This window comes from Mustela nigripes, chromosome X, assembly GCF_022355385.1.
Source record: "Mustela nigripes isolate SB6536 chromosome X, MUSNIG.SB6536, whole genome shotgun sequence".
Lineage (NCBI taxonomy): Eukaryota > Metazoa > Chordata > Mammalia > Carnivora > Mustelidae > Mustela > Mustela nigripes.
Genome location: NC_081575.1, coordinates 15,262,383 through 15,277,697, shown reverse-complemented (window position 1 = coordinate 15,277,697; position 15,315 = coordinate 15,262,383). Strand labels below are relative to the sequence as shown.

Below are 15,315 nucleotides of genomic sequence, written 5' to 3'. Positions count from 1 at the left end.
GTCCGCTCTGGGTATCAGCAGTGGCCAGGACATCAGCGGAGTGGGGGGACTGTCTCTCTTGCATAAATACCCAGAGGCCTGGGGAGTTCCTCATTCCACACAATAATTGCCCAATAGAGGCTTACTGATTTATGGATTGATACAGCCAGGCCAGTCAACTGAGAAAATGATCTGGGTACAGTCCAGAAGTTTTCTAACGGGCATCTCTTTCCTTTAATGGTAAAGAGAAAGGCTATTGGATTACTCCATCCCCTTGCCGTGGCTGCCAGTGGACTACGGTAAAAACAACGGGCTAAGCCAGATGACATGCAGAGGCAATTAGAACACACGGTCCTTGGCAACAAAGTGATCAGGTAGCAGAGGGCAGGCTGTGATTGCTAGCAACAGTGAGATGGGAGGCAGAGAAGTACAGAAGCCACAGGGAGAGCCCTCCGTGCAAATGGCACTGATGATGGCTGCCTTCAGAGGAAGCTGGGATTCTCCTGGCTCTCCACTCCTCCCGGCCACTGTATCAACACATGAAGGAAAGATTTCCGGAATCAGGGTCACGGACCCAGTGGGTGGTCAGTAGAACCTGGGAACTTATACACACTTAGCCCAGGTCACTTCTCCATTAATGTGACCACACTTGGCAACAAAACCTTGCCTTTGGCACCACCAACAGAGCAGAGCTCCTATGTCTAATACTGGCGATGGCAGATGCTTTGAGTTTACTAAAACCAAACCCACCCCAGAGTCCATTAGGAAGGGAGGAACCATCCAGAAGGAGAAGTCAGCCTTTGGTTTCCTGTCATTGACCATGGGGGAGTCTCAGAAGGAGGGCAGCTGGCAGGTGAGGACATCTAAACTTTTGTGTGTGTGGCTTGACCTTTTATCAAGGCAGATGTAACATTTTTAAAAACTGAGACCAAAAAAACAGTCCTGTCAGCTTGTGGTTTTAATGAAACGGACTAAGTGTGAGTTTTTCCCAGGAGGCTTACTAAAAAAAAAAAAAAAAAAAAAAAAAAAAGACAGTATTTCATGTACTTTCAGTGAAGCCTGATTTAAATGGCCTGGTAGAAAAAGTTTCCTCTTTTATTGGCTAGTGTTTACGTGTCGGGAAATAATGATGGGTCATAATGGATATGCTCATGACTCTTTTAAGTGCCTTATGCATACATTTTCTCCATAGAGCCAGGAAGGTGCGAAGCCCAGGAAACAGTCTCTAAATACAAAGGGACCTATAAGTGGCTCTTAACCAACCCTACTGAGACAGCCCAAATTAGATGCATAAAAAACAGGCATGGCAGCGCTACTAGAATCTGGTACGTATTGGCCAAGTTGTTATTACCCCTCTACCCTGCCCTTCTCTCGCCCTTTGGACCTACTTCAGCATGCACAGTTAACATGAGAGCATTCTGAAAAGATGTTCAAGGAGACAAAAGAGAAAAATACAATCCCTCCCCACCGCTGGTTTTAGGTTGGCGTATTTTTTACATCTCCCTGTTTCCTGTGTGCCTTTAAGTTTTATGTAGTTTTATGTAGTGGTAATCACTGTCCTCATCTCAATAATGGGATTTACCTTTTCACTCAATAGTTGATCAAACATTTTTCCATGTTTTATGTTCTTCTTCTTAATGACCATTTCGAAAAATTGCCTCAGAAGCTACCTCGTTGATGGGCCATAATAATTTACTAAATCACCCTTCTATTGTTGCCTTATCATTTTCCTTCTTTAAATCATCAGTCCCTCTTCTCTGACTCTCTGCTGTTAATGGTTTATGCCATTACCTTAAGTAGGCAGACCAGAAGGGCAGCAGGTTTTGACAGAGGCTTAAAAGCTCTCTGCTGGAAGGCAATATCTTGGACTGGGTCCTACTCTCTTCATACATCTAATCAGTCAGCAAATCATGCTGGTTTTGTGATCACAGTCAGAGCTCGAATGTAACCTTACCTTTCCATCCCTACAGCATGACCCTGGTGCAGATCCTTGCTATCATCCCTCATCTGCTCTTACAGCAGTCCCCTTCCCTTCCCCCACTCTGGTTCCACATTGCCTCAAGTATGAAGTCCAAACCCTTAAATGCGGAGCTCAAGGCCCACAGGCCTTCTGTTTACCAAGCATGCCAGCCAAAAACGGCCTTTCGCTCTTGTGGACCCCAGTGGGTACCTCCCTGTGTCTCGCTCTCCACCCGTGTTATCTGCTCTGTTTCGGGGTGGGAGGGGCCTTTCTCCCGGACCCCGCCCTATTTGTCTGCATCTCGTGTCAGTCGTCCTGGCACGTCTGGGGTGCTCAGTAAATGTGCTCGCTCATCATGAAATGCACTCGACTGAGTTGGATGAGGCATAGGGGAGGGTGGATGTTGGAGGCCGATGAGCTACAGAGGATGCTATGCTCACTGCCTTCAGGAAATGCTGTGCGGAGCTAGGGACCAAATTCTATCAGGAATTTCCTCTTAAAATGGGGATTCGAAGGGAAAGTGAGGGTAAGCAGCCATGGCCAAGGGCCAACATGTCCTCCTTGAGAACATTGCCAGACTTCATCTCATACTCTCTTGCCTTTTTACACCTCCTGCATCGGAACCCCCCATTCCCTTGTTCCCCAAGTGCAAAGTGTTCTTCCACGGGGCTCCCACCTTTGCTATCTGAGCCCAGAGGCTGGGAGTGGGTAGAGGGAGGCATGCCCCGGCTACATTGTGTTCCTTTGTTTGCTCTGAGACTTTTCTGGCCTCGTCTTCCAATGAGAAAGCTTTTTGCCCCTCCCTCCCCCCCTCTCCTTTTCAGCTCAATCAGTATCCATACTGGCAAATCTCAGTGGGAAAAGCCAAAGTTGAAACAATGCAAACTGCTTCAAGGACTCCCTGATAAGATTGTGGATCTTGCTAACATTACTATCAGTGATGGTAAGTAAGACTGTTCTGTACACATTAATGACATAATGGAACCTTGCTTAGTTGGTCCGCTTGACCTGAGATGAAAGGGTACAGGCAAGACTCATGTAGGAAAATCTTACCTTACAACGATCCAATTTCAGGAACTAGGAAGTTAATGTTGGTGGAGGTGGGAGTGGGGCATGCTAAGGTGGGACCGTCAGTGTTTTTTGCTTTCTAGTGCTTTTATTTTATAATTTTTAAAAAAGATTTTATTTATTTATTCTAAAGAGAGAGAATGAGCAGGTTGAGGGGCAGAGGAAGACGGAGAAGCAGGCTCCCCATTGAGCAGGGATCCCGACCCAGAGCGTGATCCCAGGACCTTGTGGTCATGACCTGAGCTGAAGGCAGATGCTTAACAACGGAGCCACCACCCAGGTGCCCCACTATTTTTCATCTTAAAACAGTTTTAACAGGGGGACCTCTGGAGGACTCAGTTAAAAGTCTGACTCTTGGTTTTGGCTGAGGTCATGATTTCAGAGTCATGGGATCAAGCCCAAGTTCAGCTCCGTGCTCATGGGGGAGTCTGCTTAAGACTCTCTCTCTACCTCTCCCTCTGCCCCTTCCCCTGCTCACTCCCACATACACTCTCTATTTCAAATAATAAATAAATAAATATTTACAAAAAACAATTTCGGGGCACCTGCGTGGCTCAGTCAGCTAAGTGTCTAACTCTTGGTTTCGGCTCACGTCATGATCTCAGAGTTGTGGGATCCAGCCCCGCTTCTGGCTCTGTGCTCAGCTCAGAGTCTGCTGGAGGTTCCTCCCTCTCCCTCCGTCACTTTCCTGCTCTCTCTCTCTCGCACTCAAATAAATAAATAAATGAATAAATAAATTTTTAAAAGATTTTATTTATTTATTTGACAGAGATCACAAGTAGGCAGAGAGGCAGGCAGAGAGTGAGAGGGGGAAGCAGGCTCACCGCTGAGCAGAGAGGCTGATGCTGGCCTCGACTCCAGGACCCTGGGATCATGACCTGAGCTGAAGGCAGAGGCTTAACCCACTGAGCCATCTAGGCACCCCTAAATAAAATATTTTTAAAAAACAGTTTTAATAGGTAATTCTTTATGTAGTTCAATATTGCAAAACCAAAAAGGAAATACAGTGAAACATCTTCCCACTGCTGACCCCAGCCATTCAATAAATATCCACAGAGATATTTCATGTCTTTATTAGGAAATTCACACACACACACATACATATCATACAGATACATATACATATACACATATATTCTTTCTTCCTCCTAGTACACAAAGTGTATGCTATCCATACCACTCTGCACCTTGCTTTTTTCTTCTGTCAGTATATTACAGAAATGATCAGTTTAGTATACGAAGAGCTTTCTCATGTTTTTTATCACTACATTATATTATACTGCGTGGATGTGCCACAATTTATTTTTTTAACCTGCTTCCTGTGGGTGGGCATTTATGCTGTTAATAACATTTTATCTTTACCAAACTGCTGCAATGGAGACTGTACATATGTCATTTTGCATAAGTAGGATATACTCGAAGCATAAATTTCTAAAAGTAGAATTTCTGGGTCAGTCGTCCTTTTGATGGTGTCAAAAGGCTTTCTGCAAGGCTTGCTTGGAGCAGTGCATACTCCCACTTGAAGGTAAGAAAGCACCTCTTTTGGAGTACTTTTATCAATGCAGCATGCTATCAGACTTCTGGGTCTTTGGTGATTTGATGAGCAGAAATGGATATCTCATTGTGGCTTAAAAATTTTCTTATGAAGATATTCACAGAGCATAACATTTTACCCACTTCCTGGGTATAATTCCAAGGTTTTTAGTGTATTCACTAGATTGCGCAACTGTCAACTAGTTCCAGAACATTTTGATTTTGATCTCTCCAAAGAGAAGCCCCATACACATTAGCAGGCACTCTCATTAACCCCTCCCACAGCCCCTGGAAACCTCTAATCTACTTTCTTTCTTCTTTTAATTTTATTTTGTTGTAGTAAGAACATTTAACATGAGGCCCATCCTCTTGACATATTTTTAAAGTACAATGTTGAAAAAAATAAAAATAAAGTACAATGTTGGGGTGCCTGGATGGCTCAGTTTGTTAAGCATCTGCCTTTGGCTCAGGTCATGATCCTGGAGTCCTAGGTTCGAGTCCCGCATCCGGCTCCCTGCTCAGCGGGGGAGTCTGTTTCACCTTCTGATCTCTCCCTTCTCATGCTCTCTCTCTCTCTCTCTCTCTATCAAATAAATGAATAAATTTAAAAAATCTTTTTTAAAAAATACAATGTGGTATGGCTGACCACCAGAACTTATTCATCTTGCTTAACTGAAACTTTATCCCTGTTGATTAGCAACTCTCCATTTCCCCTACCCCTGGCCCTTGGCAAGTACCATTCCACTCTGTGCTTTTGTGAGTTGGATTATGTTAGATTCCCCAGGTAAGTGAGATCATGCAGTATTTGTTTTTCTGTGTCTGGCTTATTTCACTTAGCATAATGCTCTCCAGGTTTATCCTTTTATTTTAAAGTAGGCTCCATGCCCAATGTGGGGCTTGAACTCATGACCTATGCTCTACTGACTAAGCCAGCAGGTGCCCCATCAGTTACAGAAATTCTTTGTATATTTTGGAGATGAACTCCTTATCAAACATATGGTTTGCAAATATTTTTTAGTAAGTTCGCCTTTCATTCTGTTGATTGATTATTTCCCTTGTTGTGAGACACTTTTTATTTGATGTAGTCCCGCTTGTTTATTCTTGTTTCTGTTGCCTGTGCCTTTGGTGTCATATCCATGAAATTGTTGTCAGGATCAAGGTCATGAAGATTTTCCATTATGGTCTCTTCTAGGGGTTTTTGAGTTTCAGGTCTTGCATATAAGTCTAGAATAATTTTGAGTTGATTTTTGTGTATGGTGTAACAGGAGGGCCAATTTCATTCTTTGGCATTTGAATTTTCAGTTTTCGCAGCACCATTTATGGAAGAGATTATGCTTTTCCCATTGTGTGTTCTTTGTGCTCTTACTGAAGATCTGTTAATGGTGCATGTATGGATTTGTTTCTGGGCTCTCTATTCTGTTCCATTGGTTTATAGGTCTGTTTTGATTACTGTAGCTTTGTTTTATATTTTGATATCAAGGAGTGTGATTTCTTTGTTCTGCTTTCTCAAGATTGATTTGGCTATTTGGTTTGTGTGTGTGTGTGTGTGTGTGTGTTTCTAATGAATTTTGGAATTGCCTTTTCAAAAAAAATTTCTGTCCAAGATACCATTGGTTAAACTAGATCAGTGAAGCCTATTGTCCCTGCAGTGTAGATCTTCTGATGCTTCTCCTTAGGAGATGCAGGCTTGGGCTTGGACTAATTCTCTCTGATGATCAGGATGACTGTGGTTCTAGCTAGGTTCTCACTGTTTCTTTCTCTGATCTCCTTGCCGAGCTTCTGGATGGCGTGCCTGTCTTGGTATCACACCCAGCTGTTAGCCTCCGAATTGCTAGTTGACGGCTCTGTTGTTCTTGACAAAACCTTGTGACATAAATTGCTCCATAGTTTGATCGCATTATAGTCTATCCCCTTTACTGGGACAGAGTATTGCCAGTTTTTGAGGCTTTTCCTCACCCTTCTCTATGAAAATATATCTGTCCTATAGGGCAAGAGCTCGGGAGATGGTAGAGTGATGAATGTGTCCTTCACAAGATGCTTCACCAGAGTCTTCCCTATGGAGCAGGGGCTGTGTGTGAATTTGAGGGGAAGGGGCACTTACCACTGGCACTTAGGAGCTGCCACTGCCCGGGAGGGACCTTCCACAGACCCGAGCCAGAAATATGGGAACTTCCAAGGTCCACTGGCTCTCAAGTCCACTCAGAATAGTTCTTCTACCTCTGGGAACTGGGGGAGATGGTAACTACCACTCAGCTACCTAGCCCAGTAGAGCAATTTTTCCATAAGGCAGAGCTCTGGGAGATGGGGCCAGTCCCTAGCTCAAATGCCATGACCTCCCACTGTATTGACCAAGTTTCCATAGATTTTGTTGATTAAATTGCCTGTCAATTGGTTGGAAGAGCTCTCATCAACCACCAGGGACTGTGAATTGTTGTTTTTGCTAACTTTGACCAGTGTAATTGAGGTTGCTCTTGGTGAATTTTCCCCCAACCCCTCCTTTCAGTCTATTCTTAAAGTCCTACCTAACTTATCGTGTTTTGAAAGTGTGCCTAAGTTTCCCTCATCAACTCTCAGCCTTTACACACCTTGTCATGTGTAACTCTACCATGTGAATGCCCCCCCCCCCGTCTCCCCGCACCATGATGACTAGTTGAAAACTGAGGTGCAGGCATTCCATTGCCTTCCAGGACAGCTAGGGAATTACCTTGAGGCAGTGAACTCCTCAAACTTGTCTTCCTTGCAGAAGATGGAAATTTGAGATCCTTGCCAAGGAATATCTAGAAGAATTAGAAAAGTAAGCACAGGTCTGATGGTTTCTGGATCCAAAATCATAAGTCAGTACACTAGGGAAGCAAGTGGACAGCTTGAAGCAAGTGGACAGCGAGTTACAGAGGTCTGTGTTTCATGCTGACCTCCCTCCTCTGAGTGTCACATTTTTCTTAGACACGATAATAGAATTTTCTCCATAGGAGAAAAAGTTAAACAACCTTAACAACAAGAGAAGCATTGCACTGAGTTAGGATTTTTAGAAAATTAACTGTCAGAAATCACTTTGTTTAAAAAAAATCCATGGAGGATGAGAAGAGCTGCACAGTGGCTGTAATGGATATAACTGAAAATAAATTATCAAATTTATTAGCTTCAGAGCAATGCTTCTTATAAGTTAGCTTGATGAAAAATGAGCACAGTGTAAGGGAAAGAAAATGCATTCACGTTGAGACAATTTTTCTTTAGCCTTCAATCTTGCTGATGAGCATTAGATATCTTGGTTGGAGAAAAACTTGTCAGTTCCTCCAGTTAAATGCTCACTTCATGTAACCCCTTAATATTGCAGGGTTCAAAAATTACCCTTATTTCAAAAGCCTGTGGGTTCTTTGCTTTGCCTCGTCTTCGTGACCTCCAAAACACTGAAGATGCATCACACTCTAATGAAGTTGACTGGAACTTTTCACGTGGGTGTGTCCATCCACGGCCTGGGCAGGATCATGGATGGTAGAGAGAAAGCAATGTAATTTCCAGGATGTCAGGGAGAAGGCCTGTAAAGCACAGAGGTTCCAACCCCAAAACAGTGGAGAAAAGGGACAAAGGCACAGATGCTGTAGTAGAAAGTGATATTAAAGAACACTAACTTTGGACTCAAACAGCCCTGGATTAAAAGCTGGGTTAGAACCTCTATGGCACAATTCCTTAATCTGTATAAAGGGAATAATGTCAGTACCCATCACACAGGGCTATCACGACAATGAAATTGGAGAATGTATGTCTAAATGCCTTGTGGTATCTTGTCTCCAAAATGCCCACCATCCATTTATTCCCTCCTTGTCAATTAGAAGTTGAATCAGGGCTGCCTTGTCGCTACTTAGCCCAGTAGAATTCAGCAGCAGTGACTCTGTGCCTATCATGGGATGAACTTTTAAGAGGACGGGAAATTTTTGCTTCTGTTTTCTGTATGCTCTCAGTGGGGATTCTTCCTCTCGGAACCCAGACAGCATGCTATAAGGAGCCTGGAAAATGTTTAAACTACTAGCTCTGCCAAAAAAAAAAAAAAGGTAATTTTGTCACACTTGCTGATTTCCTTGGTGTAATTCTCCCCTGATGGCTGGATACAAACTACAACATGGAGTTGTTAAGAGATGGACATGAGTTGGTAAGAGATACACAGATACCATAGCTATAAATAATCACCAAAGCATACATTATTAAGATGTAACAAAATCATTAGGAATTGATCAGTCTTAGGTATCATGGGTATCACCATTGTTTTTAATATTATTTATTTGATTAAGAGTTGATATAATTTAATTTTCAATAATGGCTATGTTTAACAACCAGCTCACAAAATTCCCGAAAATTTAACAGTTCATTCTGACAAGTTGACACCAGGCTGGATCCAACATACCGCTGAGCCTAAACTACTGGGAGAGACCATGTGCTGGGAATAGCCTCAAATGACTGACCCCCAGAGGACAGCAGCCCCAACTTGACTGTTGCCTGTGTATAAACTGCCAGCCATGTGAGCGAGCCCTTGGACTTCCAGACCAGTCTAGTCTTCAGATGACTCCAGTTCCAGCTACCATTTGAGCACAACTACATGAGAGGCCATAATCAGAACCACTCAGCTAAAACCGGTCAACACACAGAACCATGAGGGATAATAATGAATTCTTGTTCGAAGCCGTTACGTTAAGGGTGGTTTGTTACGCAGCTGTAGACAATGCCCATACTGACCCATAGGAATTGCTCAGTCAATAACAGATATGATAATTGTCTTGATGGCTGCAATTATTGGCAGATTATTTCAAGCAATGGGGGATTTATATATTTTACAACGAATAAGGGGGTATTCCTTTTATTGCTTTTCCTCGAGGACTTAGAATTTTTACACAATGAGTGTAGTTTGTCCTGAGTTTGACTTAAAAACCGTATAACTCTAGCTGGAAAGTCTACAATTACTTTCCACATTATAGTTATTCTCCCATTCACCTGTTGTTTACTTTCCTCCTGTGACAGCAGGGACTGCAGGAAGTAAAGTCACACCACCAAGGCCCAAAGAATGACTCCAGGTCAGCAGCTCTGGCTATCCCATTTACAGCAAAGCCTGAAAATTTAATAAAGCAATAGAAAGACTTGTGAATGAGAGCACTATATTTTTCTTCTGTCCCCTGTCTTATTGTTCTCTCAGTTTCTTTAACTGACCAGAAGACAGATGTACCAAGGACAAAATATTAATTTAGAAGTAATTACAACCTTGTTCAACCTCCCCCTTTCTTCCACCTCAGTTCCTAGGCCATTGTTGGGCAGATTGAAGTAATAGTTGAAGGGGTGGGAAAATTGAGAGAATCTCAGTTAAGATTGCTTAATTTACGTAGACAAGGACAGGGAATTGTTTGCAGAGAGAGAGAGAAAGAGAGGGGGATTGGAGGGGCAGGTGATGTTTATGGTAATTTCTTTTGTTTTTCCAAACAGACTTGGTTATTTGTCATGTAAACCAGGTTAAGTTATGAATATAATCTCTCTCTCTGGACTTTTTCCTCAACAGATTGTATTTCTCGATATTTTTTTCCATTATATTTTAGTTACTGGACTTAAATATGAGGGCTTTAAGCTGGGAGGGCACCCCAAGGAGCTTAGCTTTCTGTGGGTTATATCGAACTAAAATCTAATTTGTGTTGGATTTGTTTTAACAAATACTGGCACTGTGGTGACGACAAACGGGGGTCTTTCATTGTAGAGATGCATACTGAAGGATTTATGGATGAAATGATATGTCTGGGATTTGCTTTAAAATAATCTGGAGTGGGGCGCCTGGGTGGCTCAGTGGGTTAAGTGTCTGCCTTTGGCTCAGGTCATGATCCCAGGGTCCTGGGATCAAGCCCCACCTTGGGCTCTCCGCTCAATGGGGAGCCTGCTCCCTCCTCTCTCTCTCTCTCTGCCTGCCTCTCTGCCTACTTGTGATCTCTGTCTGTTAAATAAGTAAATAAAATCTTTAAAATAAAATAAAATAATCTGGGGTTGCAGGAAGGTGGGTGAGAGTGTCAGTAAAATAAGATTAGCTCTTCATTGACACTTGTTGAAGCTCGGTGATTCATGAGGTATATGGGGATTCATTATACTAGTCTTTCTACTTTTGTGCTTGTTTGAAAATTTCCATAATAAAAAGTGAAGAAAAAAGTGGGCGAGTTAATATCTATTGTTCCTCTTCTCTTAAAAAAAAATCTAAATGAAATTGCTTCTTATTATACATGGTCCATAGTTGCTTTTTTTTTTCTGTGATTGCTGGTTCTTGACAGAAAAATATCACTACCACCCTTGATTAGGAAAACACAGACTGAGTGTTTGCAGATATTTTTGTACAGGTGGGATCTACTTAACTCAATCCAATACTCAAAAGTCTTAACTTAATTAGAATCTAATTGCAAGATAATCTTCAATGACAAAAAGGTTTCCCTGGTGTATTTTAAAAAGGATTTAATGAATAAAAACTTGACTTGTGTGCTATTTTCTGGGACTCTGCCTATTGTAGAAATTGAGGTCCAGCATTTTTTTTTTTTTTACTGTAAATTTTGCCGCCTGTGTAGATATTTGCATTTGACTGCCTTAACTTTTTTTTTTTTAAGATTTTATTTATTTATTTGACAGACAGAGACCACAAGTAGGCAGAGAGGCAGGCAGAGAGAGAGGAGGAAGCAGGCTCCCTGCTGAGCAGAGAGCCCAGTTCGGGGCTTTATCCTAGAACCCTGGGATCATGACCTGGGCCAAAGGCAGAGGCTTAACCCACTGAGCCACCCAGGCACCCCGACTGCCTTTACTTTTGAAAGGGAAGGAAGCAGACCAGCATGGTCCCAAAGGAAATAATGCGGGTTTTCTATTTCAATTTTCTTTCCCCAGAGAATGCAGATGATGTCGCAGAGCACGTTTTAAATTTAATAAATGAATCCCCCCCTCTGGATGAAGAAGAAACAAAGATTATTGTTTCTAAAGTATCTGATATTTCACAATGTGATGAGATAAGTATGAATCTAACCCAGATTATATTACAAATAATCAATGCTGTTTTGGAAAAACAAAACAATTCAGCATCTGATCTGCATGAAGTGAGAAACGAGTAAGTACTAATGCTTTGATAAAATATGTTATTTCGTAAAATCTATAATATTTGTTATTCATTCCTTTGCCTACAGCCACCAGATTGTCAAGGTCAGGTAGCTATGCATGGAAAGCTGCATTAGTATGACGCAGTGGGGTCATCGCATACAAGTCCCCATTGCGGAGGGATGCTTTGCAAGATTCGTATTCAAAATTCGAATGAATTGTTGCAGAGTTTCAAGTAAATAGTTGCCCCAAACCGAACCTCCACTCTATTTTCCCAGCCCTGGTGCTCCCCCACGTTCTATGAAATGCACCCACCCATTGCTGAAGCAAAAAGCTTGGGAATAATACTAGCTACCTCCCTCTACTTCACAGCCAGTCAGTAACCAAGTCTTGCAGGAGGCACTGGACATGCGGTTTTTAATCCCTGAAATACTCCTCAAACCCATCTACTTCCGTCCATCCCCAAACCCACTGTCACCTATGTCCCAGCCTCCTATCTCTCCACTGACCTTCTACAGTAACCTCCTAACTGGGCTCCTCCCACATCTTTTCACGCACATATCAGCTCATGTCATTCTCTTGCTTTAAAACCCCTCAGTGGCTTTCTGTTACACATGGAATAGATCCAAATTTCTTGGCCTATGACGCCATGCAGCATCTGGCTTTACATACAACAACGTCATTTAATCTCGAGAACCACTTGCGAGAGGAGTGCTAGGCTTCCCTCTGGGTTGCAGGTAAGTAAACAGAAGCTCAACCACATTACCGTATTTGCCCACACAGTTAGAAATTAGAGGAGCTAAGCTTTAAACCGCAGCCTGTTGACTCCAAAGCCAGTGCTCTGATTTGATAGTCCCTTCCACAGTATAAAGACAGTGATTAAAATGGAAGGAAAAATCTGACATTGAGGACATGTCGCAAGGAGTATGGGTCTTATATTATTACAGCGATAGGGATGCTCTTCTCTCCCTGCGGTTCCTTGCAGAATTCTGAGGATAATCGAGCGTGTGGGTCACAAGATGGAGTTTTCTGGGAGGACAGCAAATCTGACGGTGGCCAGGTTGGCATTGGCCATCCTGCGGGTGGACCACATGTTTGAAGGCATGGCATTCGCCATTCGCTCCTATGAAGAAGGCACAGACCCCGAGGTAAGTCTACCTCCAGGAACTAAGAACCAATCAGACACGTCTTCATTCACTGACTCCTTGGGAGAGAGAGGGGATACTTTTTAAAGGTTTTAGTCTTTAGGGGACCTTATGAAACTACAAATATCCCAGAGAAGATTCATATAGAAACTTCAGAAGCCTAACAGCTTGGTCAGAATGGTGTCCGTGAGGTGTTCAGCAACACCATCTTTGGTCCCTGTGGCCCGAAATCATCTCACATGTTACTTCATTGTTAGCTACCACTTCTAGAGTGCTTATTACATGTCAGGACACTGAGCTACTACCTGAGTGGATAAGGAAACAGAGTAGTTAAGTAACTTGCTCTAGGACAGACAGCCTAATGGCAGAGTCAGGATTCGAAGTTATGTTTGTCTGGCTTTAAAGTCTGGGCCCTTTCCATCACACCACAATACCTCAGCCTTCGGCAGGCCACAGGCCATCAACCCCTGCAGAAAACAATTGGGAAGGGTACCATTTTTAAAAAAAATTTATAGTTTAAAAAAATTATAAAATTTACATATGGGGAAATGCACAAATTTTAAGGATCTGTTTTCTGAATTCCAACAGTTGCATATGTCTGTGTAACTAAAACCCCTATCAAGATACAGAATGTTACTGTCACCCCTAAAATCCCCCTCCTGCCCCTTCCTAGTCAATCCCCACAGCTACCACCTCCCCTAGCAATCACTGTTCTGGTATCCTGCCACCAGAGTTTTGCCTGTTCTAGAACTTGATATAAGTGGAATTGTAAAATATGTACATTCTTCTGTTTCTGTAGTTTATTCTTTTTTTATTGCTGAATAATATTCCATTGTACGAATATACCAAAGATCGTGTATCTAGTCTGCTGTTCATGAACAGCAGATTGTTTCCAGTTTTGGGCTATTATGAATGATAAATACTGAACATTGATGTAACAGTCTCTGTGTAGACATATGTCTTCATATATCATGAATGAATACTCAGGAAAGGGATTGCTGGCTCATAAGATGTAAGTTTAAGTTTGTAAGAACCTATCATGCTGTTCTATAAAGTGGATCATGGAGTGATTTTTCATTTTTTTTTTTTTAATTGAAGTGTAGGGCCCCTGGGTAGCTCAGTCAGTTAAGCGTCTACCTTCAGCTCAGGTCATGATCTCAGGGTCCTGGGACTGCCTCCCACATCAGGCTCCTTACTTAGCCAGGGAGCCTGCTTCTCCCTCTCCCTTTGCCACTCCCCCTGCTTGTGCTGTCTCGCTCTCTGACAAATAATAAATGAAATCTTCAAAAAAATGAATTAAATACAAGTATAGTTGTCACACAATGCTACATTAGTTTTATTTTTCATTTTTAAAAAATATTTTATTTATTTATTTGACAGAGAGAGACATAGCAAAAGAGGGAACACAAGCAGGGGGAGTGGGAGAGGGGGAAGCAGGCTTCCCACTGAGCAGAGAGCCCAACGTGGGGCTCCATCTCAGGACCCTGGGATCATGACCTGAGCTGAAGGCAGATGTTTAACCAACTGAGCCACCCAGGCACCCAGTTGATTCCTACAGCCTTGAAGTCAGGTAGTGGGAGTCCTTCAACTTTGTTCTTTTTCAAGATAGCTTTGGTTATTCTAGACCTTTCCCGTGTCCATAGGAATTTTCAAACATCTTTATCAATTTGTACAAAAAGAAGTGTGTTGAGAGTGATTGAGATTGATTAATTTTGGGAGAACTGATTTCTCAGCATTATTAAGTCTTCTCATCCAGGAACATATACTCAGGTTGATTTTAATGTCCCTTAGCAATGTTTTGTACCTTATTTATTTATTTATTATTTGAAGTTTTTATTTTCATTCCAGTTAGTTAACATACGGTGTTATATTAGTTTCAGGTGTACAATGTAATGATTCAACACTTCCATACATCACCCTCTGCTCATCACAAGCATACTTACTCCTAGATGAGAGAGACCTAGACCATCAACTTTATTTTTATATACTTCCAGCAAATAATTAAAAAATTATATTAAAAAAATTCCATTTGCAACAGCATCAGAAAACACAAAATATTTAGGAATAAATTTATTTATTTACACCCAGTGTGGAGCCCAACGTGAGGCTGGAATTCATCATGGTGAGATCGAGACCTCAGCTGAGATCAAGAGTTGGACACTTAACTGACAGAGCCATGCAGGCGCCCCTTTGTTTTGTAGTTTTAAGCAGAATAGTATCAGTATGGGGGCGCCTGGGTGGCTCAGTGGGTTAAAGCCTCTGCCTTCAGCTCAGGTCATGATCTCAGGGTCCTGGGCTCGAGCCTTGCAAAGGGCTCTCTGCTCAACAGGGAGCCTGCTTCCCCCTCCTCCCGCCTGCCTCTCTGCCTACGCGTGACCTCTCTCTGTCAGATAAATAAATACATAAATATTTTTTAGAAGAATAGTATCAGCATGTTTTAAAGTTTTAAGTGGAGCAGAATCACATGTCTTTTGTTAAATAAAAAAATAAAGTTGATAGTCTATGTCTAGATCTATGTCTATGTCTGTCTGTCTATCT

At 42.2% G+C, this 15,315-nt stretch overlaps 1 protein-coding gene across 1 annotated transcript in view; it reads left to right on the top strand.

The window, feature by feature from the left end:
- The window catches only part of ADGRG4 (adhesion G protein-coupled receptor G4), a 135,406-nt gene that overhangs the window by 81,455 nt on the left and 38,636 nt on the right, over positions 1–15,315 (top strand). Inside the window, 4 exon segments of the mRNA XM_059385975.1 lie at positions 1,172–1,304; positions 2,764–2,882; positions 11,429–11,645; positions 12,618–12,780. Coding sequence (XP_059241958.1) covers positions 1,172–1,304; positions 2,764–2,882; positions 11,429–11,645; positions 12,618–12,780 — 632 coding nt within the window.